This window comes from Parus major, chromosome 8 (assembly GCF_001522545.3).
Source record: "Parus major isolate Abel chromosome 8, Parus_major1.1, whole genome shotgun sequence".
In the NCBI taxonomy this organism is placed as follows: Eukaryota; Metazoa; Chordata; class Aves; order Passeriformes; family Paridae; genus Parus; species Parus major.
Window position 1 is genome coordinate 29941674 of NC_031777.1, and position 9335 is coordinate 29951008.

Sequence of the window (9335 nt, forward strand, 5' to 3'; positions counted from 1 at the left end):
CCAGAGCAGCTGGGGCTGTCCCTGGATCCCTGGCAGTGCCCAAGGCCAGGCTGGATGGGTTTGGAGCAGCCTGGGACAGTGGGAGCTGTCCCTGCCATGGCTGGGGTGGGATGGGATGGGATTGAAGGCTCTTTCCCACTCAAGCCATTCCAGAATTCCCAGTTTCTGTGGCACTGGCAGGTTGCTGTGGGAGGTGCCATTGTCCCAGCAGGTCAGACCCCTCTTAGGTGCCATCAGCTTCCCACCTCTGCTAATCTTGAGTTCAGGGCGAGGAGAAGATGGGTCACAACTTCCCTTGCTCCAGGTGGCCCAAGGCTGAGCTGGAATCCCATCTGGATGTTCTGGAGCCGTGCCCTGCCCGGCCTGGGCTGTCAGAGGGAGCGAGGGCCGGGATTTTGGGCACGTGTCCCACAGCACGTGGGGCAGCCTCGTGCCATCTCCCCAGGAGAGCCTGGGAGCTGGGAAGGCAGCTGGAGACAGGAAAGGATTTCACAGCAAAGATGGTCCTTTTATTTTGGGAATTCTGGCCTTTGGCACGTGCTGTGTTCCCGGCACAGTCGCCAAGGACGTCCTGAGCAGCGGGAGAGCTGCACATCCCAGCGATCCCGTGCTGGGAGCACGGCACAGGGGGATTCTCTTTGGATTCCGTGTCAAGGACGGCTCCAGATTCCCTATAAAGGGATTGCTTGTCCGTTTGAAACAAAAAAACCCTGCAGAACTGATTAAATATTGAAATTTGGATGGTGAATCACAGAATGGCTGGGGTTGGGAAGGACCTTAAAGCTCATGTCGTTCCACCCCCTGCCTTGGGCAGGGACTTCACGGCTGCTTTCTTTTAAGAATGAATGTACGAATTTATGAATTGCAGTTAGAGATTTAAGGTGATTCTTTTTTTATACCTCTCATCTGAAGGATATTTCCCTTTGTAAAGGGACATTTTGCTGCCTTGCTGCATTCTGCCCTTTACCACGGAGGAGCAAAATCCCCCATCACACTGAAAACGTGAAAAACGCTTTTAAAAAAACCCAGCTGGGAATATTTTGAAAGTCTCCATAAGGAATAGGATTAAAGCAAAGCAGGAACAGAGAGGAGACTGCTGCTTGCTTTCCCCTCATTTAAATATTCCCGCAGCTTCCTCCATTTTAATTTTTCCCAAAAAACATGGCTGTGTTAGCAGAGCCGACAAAATCAGCATCACTTCCCTGATGGTCCTCCTGTGGAGCGGGGACCTCCTTCGGGAGCAGCAGCATCCCAAATTCCCCAGCGCTTCCAGGCACGCAGCTGGATCCGTGCGGATCAATTCCCGTTCCTTTGTGCATTCCCGGATCTCATCCCTCGCTCCCGGGCGAGCGCATCCACCCACGGGCGGAGGATGCGCTGCCAGGCTGGGATCAGCAGCTGCAGGATTTTGTGGGATCTCTGCCTCGGATGAACGCTGATTTTTTGGGATTGGGAAAGGATCCTCTCCCGTCGGAGCGGCGATTTCTCCCGGAGGATTTGTGCTGGCTTGCCAGGAGCTTTCCAAAATGCCTGAAGCCAATTATTTGTTATCTGTGTCTTGGGGTTACATTAAGGTGGGTTTAATTCCTGAAGGGTTATTAATTACTGAATTATTAATGGCTGCTTTTTTATTAATTATTATTATTTTTGCGCTCGGAGAAAGCCTCTGTGAGGAAAATATTCTTTAAAAGCGCCGATTTCTGTGTGTTTTGGCTGATCATGTGTGTAGTGTGCATGCAGAGTCCATGGATGTCATTTTTGGGGGGAATTCGGTGATGCAGCAGTGAAAATGTTGGATTATAAAACCGGCAGGATCACAGCATGAATATTTAAGGGAATAATGCCTGAATCACACATTTTGCCGAATGATGTTCAGATTTAGGGCAGATTTCTCCTCCGGATATGCAGTTGTTTGTTAAATACAAAATGGAGCAAATGGAGAAAATCCAGAACAAAAGAAGGTTCAGGGGTGGGGAATCTCAAGCTGAGATGAAAAGCTGAGCTTTCGGGGACATTTACCTGAACCGTTCTCTCCTCGTTTGTGACAGTAACAATTAATGAGCATCTTTAGAGGAAATCAACTCCGGGGGCTGAAAAGAAATTATCCAGTCACGGTGATGCCGAGCAGGATGGAAATGAAACCATCTGTCGCCTCCATCCCAAATATCCGCGGAATTCTGCGGGCTGGGGGAGTCTCCCGTGCTAAGGCTGTGTGGATTTGGGACAGGATTCCATAAAAATGCCATTTTTCTGTGCTCTCCCCCTGGCAGTTCAAGAGGATGCTGAACCGGGAGCTCACACACCTGTCCGAGATGAGCCGCTCCGGCAACCAAGTGTCCGAATACATTTCCAACACTTTCCTGGGTAAGGAATGCATCCCGAGATATTTATTTTTGCCTCAGGGAAGGGTTAAGAGCAGCCTGATTGCCCCCATTGACAGCTTCCCTCTTGGGGCTTTCGCTTTGGAGTGGCTGCGGGAAGGGGGGGAATGGTGTTTGGATAAATGTATCCACAGAGGAATTCCTTCCCCAGCCTCGGGATGTTCCTGGGAGGATTCCAGGGGATGTTTCTGGGAGGATTCCGTGGGGCTGCTGCTGGCTGCCTTATGCAATGCTGGGTTTTTGTGGTGACCTTATGGAAAGGACAAAGTCACAGAGAGCCGGCGCTGCCTCCTTCAGCTGCACCTTCCCCCCGGAGACGGGGCTCAGACTAAACATAACCAAAATTTTATTCCTTACTTGGTGCAAATCTGCTCATTTTGCGCCACGAGTCAGGGGAAAAAACCGGAATATTTTGCATTTCGTTCAATCTGTAGGAGCTCCGAGCTCCACGGACATGAATGAATCCTCTGTTCAATGTTTGCTAGGAGAAACGGGATTTTCTCAGGAAGCACCTTCGGGATTTGTGACCATTTGCATCCCAAATGAGTGGCCTCATATTTAGGGACACCCCTGAATCCAACAGCTCCAGAGGGTCTGTGGGTGCTGGGCATTCATGGCCCGGGGTTGGAACAGCCTGGAATGCGTTCCCTGTGTGACACACAATTATTCCCATTAAGGATTTTAAAGTGATTCCAATATCCAGCTGCAACTGCAGCCTGCCATCCACAGCATTAATAATCCCTGGAACTTTGGAGCTGCTTTGTGGGAATGCATTGATTTTATTGCTCAGCTGAAGCCAGAGCGTGAATTCAAGCAGGGAATAGGACGGGATTGGGATGCACAAAGGGGCAAATCCAGGGATTTGGCTGGTGGTCAGCTCCTCCCAGCTCCACGTGAGTGTGGAGTGGGAAATGCCAATGTGGCCACCAAAAATAAACCCCACAAACACTCAGGGCAGTGGAGCCTGAATCCCAGCAGGGGCTGATGAGGCAGAGCTGCTGCTGGGGTTGTTTTAGTCACGGAATTCCAGACTGGTTTGGGTTGGGAGGGACCATAAGGATCATCCAGAGCCACCCCAGCCATGGCAGGGACAGCTCCCACTGTCCCAGGCTGCTCCAAACCCATCCAGCCTGGCCTTGGGCACTGCCAGGGATCCAGGGACAGCCCCAGCTGCTCTGGCAATTCTATCCCAGGGCCTGCCCACCCTGCCAGGGAACAATCCCTGCAATCCCAAGATCCCATCCAGCCCTGCCCTCTGGCACTGGGAGCCATTCCCTGTGTCCTGTCCCTCCATCCCTTGTCCCCAGTCCCTCTCCAGCTCTCCTGGAGCCCCTTCAGGCCCTGCAAGGGGCTCTGAGCTCTCCCTGGAGCTTCTCCTCTCCAGGTGAGCACCCCCAGCTCTCCCAGCCTGGCTCCAGAGGGGCTCCAGCCCTGGAGCAGCTCCAGGGGCTCCTCTGGAATCTCTCCAGCAGCTCTAGGTCTGAATTCCTGCTATTCCCCGTGCTCAGGAGCTCCCTTGGCAGGGCAGGACAGCGCTCTGCTCATCCCCGTGCTGCTCCTCGTGTGCCTGGGGACATCGGGGTGACATCAGGGTGACATCAGTGACATTGGGGTGACATCAGTGACATTGGGGCGACATCCCCCATGTGAGGCCACTCAGGGCCTGGCCCTGCTGAGGGGGACAGGCTCTCCAGATCGCAGCCTGATTGCTCATCTTAATAAAAAATAAACCAAAGAAACGAGGGAAGCTTTTCAAAGCTGTTCCAGGAAATCGTGCTGCTACGGCTGTTTCATTTTTTCCTCCCTAAAAATTTAATTAAATTAAATGAACACCCATATTAACGGGAGTCTGCAAGACAGGAGGTTGAACCAACAAACAAAAAGAGATATGTGGGTAGGACACTCATTTATCTCCAAAGCTGGGGATGATGCAGAGATATTAAACCCAGATCATGTGATTTCATTCAGCCTTTTGATTTTATCAGGCCAAGGAGGGACAGGATGCAGGGAATGGTTTCCCACTGCAGGAGGGCAGGGGTGGATGGGATCTGGGGCAGGAATTCCTTGCTGTGAAGGGGATGAGGCTGGCACAGGGTGCCCAACACCCCTGGCAGCGCCCAAGGCCAGGCTGGAGCAGCTTGGGACAGTGGAAAGGACAGAACCTGTGGATCTTTAACCTCCCTCCCATCCCAACTCGGTAATTCCATGCTGAAATGAGCTGGGAAGGCTCCAGGGAGGAGCAGAGGGTCCAGCCGAGCGTTCCCAGGCAGGACAGGGCGCGGGAAGGTCGGGATGAGCACGGTGGTTTCATCCTTGGTCACACCACCGCCACCCCCGTGGGGACAAACGATACAACAAACCCGGGATTTCTGCTCGGGAATGGCCATTTGGAGCTGCCTTAGTCACTGCTAAGGAGATTATGGAGAGGAAAGTCCTTCAGCAAAATCCAGGGAACACCCACTGATGTCAGCCCGGCTCTGCTGTGAATAATGGCTCCTTTCCTAATTGCTGCTCGGGATTTCAGAGGGCTTTAATTAAAAGTAACTCCTGCCTGGAAGCCTCTGGAGGTCCTCAAGGTGTGCAGAGGTTGTGGGAAAATCCATGGAAAATGGTTTGGGGGAAGTAATGAGCCACTGGATCTGCGCTCTCAGAAATTCAGGGTGGTAAATAACACATGGTTTTAAAGATTTATTTATTTACTAAAAACATCTCCACAGCCAAGTCTGGGCTCTCTTCACGTCCACTGAAACTGTGATTATCCCTGAGGATGTTATTCCAAATATATCCATAAAGGAAAAATCTTTAATAAATCACTGACACCTATTTGTTACTGGTTTTAAGAGTAGGGGGTATTGACCCTAAAAAGTGAAAATAGGGGAAATTGATGTGGTTTTACCTTATTCAGAGGGAAAAAAAATTAAAATGTGTTGTTTCAACATTTTATTTTCCTGAAATAAATTTATGAATAAAAATAAATATTAAAATAAATACATAAGTATCTATAAATATAGTATTAAGATTATATTATACTATATTACATAACTATATGTTAATGTAATATTATATTATCATTATATGTAAATAAATAAATCTATATATAATATTATATAATACAATACAATACAATTGATATAATACAATACAATACAATACAATTTATATAATTAATATAATATAATATAATATAACATAATATAATGTAATGTAATGTAATATAATTAATATAATATAATATAATATAACATAACATAATATAATATAATATAATGTAATGTAATATAATATAATTGATATAATATAATATAACATAACATAACATAACATAATATAATACAATATAATAATTTTCCCCTGGTTTTTCCCCTGAAAACTGAGAATAAAATTAATTGGGATTTATCCCTGAGGAGAACCTGGTGCCTTTCAGGCACGGAAAATCACAGAATCATTTAGATTGGAGATCATGGGCTCCATCCAACCATTCCCAGCACTAATCCGTGTCCCCAAGTGCCACATCCATGCACAGAGAGACATTCCTGGATGTGTCCAGTGTCCCCAAACCATGCAGTGGCTGCAGGAGAGCAACCAGAGCTTTTTTAATCAGTTTTTTGTGGTTTTTTTTATTTTTGGATGCCAAAAGCAGAGCCCCCCGGGTTTGGAGTGGGGAGCAGAGGCAGCAGCTGGAGGGCTGATTTTGGGGGATGTGCTGGGAGCTCACCCATTCCCCCCTGATCTGTTCCAGACAAGCAGAACGACGTGGAGATCCCTTCTCCCACCCAGAAGGACAGGGAGAAGAAGAAAAAGCAGCAGCTCATGACACAGATCAGCGGGGTGAAGAAATTAATGCACAGCTCCAGCTTGAACAACACCAGCATCTCACGGTTTGGGGTGAAGACGGAAAAGGAAGATCACCTGGCCAAGGTATGGGAGATTCCTGCTCTTCTGGGAGGATCTGGGAATGGGTTGTTCCCCCTTGGAATTAATATCCTGAAATGATGTGGCCATTAGAAATGCTGTAATTAATGGTAGCCCTAAGAGCATATTAAAATACATGAAAATAGGCCTAAAATGAAGAGAGAGAAGGTGATGAAGGCTGAGGAGAGCAATTAAGAAACACAAAATCAGCCCTTCGGTTACTCTGTGTTCATTAAGCTCGCATGTTCAGCGCTTACATAATTACAATAACCATTAAATGTGTGAGCTTTTGGGAAACACAGAAGAAAACCATCCAAACCCTTCTCTTTTTGTGCTCTCCAAAGGAACTGGAAGACCTGAACAAGTGGGGCCTCAACATCTTCAACGTGGCCAGGTATTCCCACAACCGGCCGCTCACCTGCATCATGTACGCCATATTCCAGGTGGGTAATCCCAGGATGCAGAATTCCCACTGCTTCCAGCACTGCTTTCACATCCAATTCCTGCCTGCCTGCTCCAGCCCCACGTGACCCTCATGTTCCTGCTCTGATCCCTCAGGAGCGGGATCTGCTGAAAACCTTCAAGATCTCGTCGGACACGTTTGTGACGTACATGATGACGCTGGAGGATCACTACCACTCGGACGTGGCCTACCACAACAGCCTGCACGCTGCCGACGTGGCCCAGTCCACCCACGTGCTGCTCTCCACCCCTGCCCTGGATGTGAGTGCCCTGCTGGGCTCGGCTTTCCCCGTGGGGTGGGCGCCGCTGGCTCTCCTGAGCGCTCCCTTCGCGCCGGGCCGGCAGCGCTCGGAAATCTCAGCTGGTGGAATCTCTGTTTCACCTCTCTCCCGAGGCAGGGCCTTGTCCCAAAACACCAGCTGGAAAAGTTTGTTCCCCTCAATCAGCTCCCCAGGGTGTTGAGAGGTAAAACCCCTCTGACAGGTTCCCGTTGCTCCATCCTAGGCCGTCTTCACGGATCTGGAAATCCTCGCTGCCATTTTCGCAGCCGCCATCCACGACGTGGATCACCCCGGGGTCTCCAATCAATTCCTGATTAACACAAGTGAGTTTTGTGCCAAATCTCTCCCAGTTTCACCCCAAAAGTAATGGGAATGATTTTTACCTGCCACAAATGAGGCTGTGCTGCCCTCTCAAAGTACAGCACAGTAAAGGGAGCGAGATGTTTTGGGATCAAGCAAGAATTAAAATGCAATCCCTGACAAAGGGAACCGTTGTGGCACAATTTGTAAAGTCAATATTTACTACTTACAAACCAATTCTGCCAGCCCTGAGTGCAAACTTTACCATGAGGATAAGGGAATTAATCCTATTGCTGTTGACAACCAGGGAGCCAAATACAGGGCTTCGTGTTGTGTTCTGCCACAGGCCAGGCGTGGATCTGGATTCCAGAATCTGGGGATTGTTGTGTTTTGGGAAGGGTTTTTGCAGGATTCTGTTGCCAGTGGTTTGTAACTGAGACAACTGAGTGTTGGTGGGGGCTGGCACTCATGGGGCTCAAAAAGAATCCCAGAATCCTAAAATCACCCGGTATCCCTGCTCCAAACCCCATCCAGCCTGGCCCTGAACCCTTCCAGGGATGGGCAGAGGGAACTTTCCCCCATTAAAACATTTCAGTACCCTGTTGGAAATCCTACATTTCCCAGGCTGGAGTCCCACCTTTGGTGTTCCCTCCCCAGATTCCGAGCTGGCCCTGATGTACAACGACGAATCTGTGCTGGAGAACCATCACCTCGCCGTGGGCTTCAAGCTGCTCCAGGAGGAGCACTGCGACATCTTCCAGAACCTGACCAAGAAGCAGCGCCAGACCCTCAGGAAGATGGTGATTGACATGGTATGGCCACGCCCTCCTCTCTCCTTCACCAAAAAACATCATTTTTTGTGGTTTCCCCTCCTGAAATCCTGGTTTTTCCCCTTCTGGAAAGGTGTTGGCCACTGACATGTCCAAGCACATGAGCCTGTTGGCTGATCTGAAGACTATGGTGGAAACCAAGAAGGTGACGAGTTCGGGAGTTCTCCTTCTGGACAACTACACGGACAGAATACAGGTGAGGCAGCCAAATTCCCTGGATTTGGGCTCTTCTGCTCAGGATGGAGAAGCCACTCTCCTGTTTTTACCATGGCTTTGAAATTTGAATGGTGCAGAGAAGCTGAATTCTCAGCAGTCATGTTCTTCTGCACTAAGAAAAGAAGCACAGGGTGGTCCCAGAGGTTTTAGGTGACCAGAATTGGGGTTTTCTTTGACACCTGGAACTGCAAACGTGGCAAGTTCTGAGGTCAGGTTTTGAGGGATCCTAAATTTCCTTCCTGCTTTCTCCCATTTGTTTCTCCTGTTGCAACACTGCAAGAATTTAATTTGGAATTTCATATCCAGAGCAACTCAGAGCTGGAATTACTGCTGTGCTGTCTGTTCCCTCAATAATTCAATCCCTGATTTACAGAAGTGGCCGGGAAATGCTGGAACAGGGTTGTGCAGTGAGCAGGACAAGATCCATCCTGCTCTGCTCTCCACTGTGATGTCCAACTCCTTAAGAGCAGGCTCCTGGGAAAAGTCTTTAAATTTTTATTTCAAACACCCTGGTGCTGCCTAAATCCTTGTGGCCACTTAGTCAGGCCTGTGTGGACGGGATGTTACTCACCCCATAAAGTGGGAGCATTTCACCTCTTTCCCTGAGAGCTGGAAGTGGATTTTGAATGGTGGGAAGCAGCTGGATTCCCAAAGAAACCTGTGTGATGTCACTGACCCTTCCACAGCTGCACCAGCTGTGAGGCTGGAGCTGTGCAAGGGCTGGGGCAGCTGAGCTCATCCATGGACAGGGAATCATGGAATTCCAGGCTGATTTGGGTTGGGAGGGATTTTAAATTCATTCCATGCCACCCCAACACCTCCCACTGTCCCAGGCTGCTCCAAACCCATCCAGCCTGGCCTTGGGCACTGCCAGGGATCCAGGGACAGCCCCAGCTGCTCTGGGAATTCTATCCCAGGGCCTGCCCACCCTGCCAGGGAACAATCCCTGCAAT

At 49.3% G+C, this 9335-nt stretch overlaps 1 protein-coding gene across 7 annotated transcripts in view; it reads left to right on the plus strand.

Moving 5' to 3' along the window:
* The window catches only part of PDE4B (phosphodiesterase 4B), a 165865-nt gene that overhangs the window by 151074 nt on the left and 5456 nt on the right, over positions 1-9335 (plus strand). For 6 of the 7 annotated variants that reach the window (XM_015636159.3, XM_033516270.1, XM_015636160.2 and 3 more), the window contains 7 exons: positions 2271-2364; positions 6121-6299; positions 6638-6736; positions 6852-7016; positions 7260-7359; positions 7994-8148; positions 8240-8362. In XM_015636159.3, coding sequence (XP_015491645.1) covers positions 2271-2364; positions 6121-6299; positions 6638-6736; positions 6852-7016; positions 7260-7359; positions 7994-8148; positions 8240-8362 — 915 coding nt within the window. Of the gene's footprint in view, positions 1-827; positions 1575-2270; positions 2365-6120; positions 6300-6637; positions 6737-6851; positions 7017-7259; positions 7360-7993; positions 8149-8239; positions 8363-9335 lie in introns of those variants that run through there. The other variant, XM_015636162.3, reaches the window with a different exon arrangement.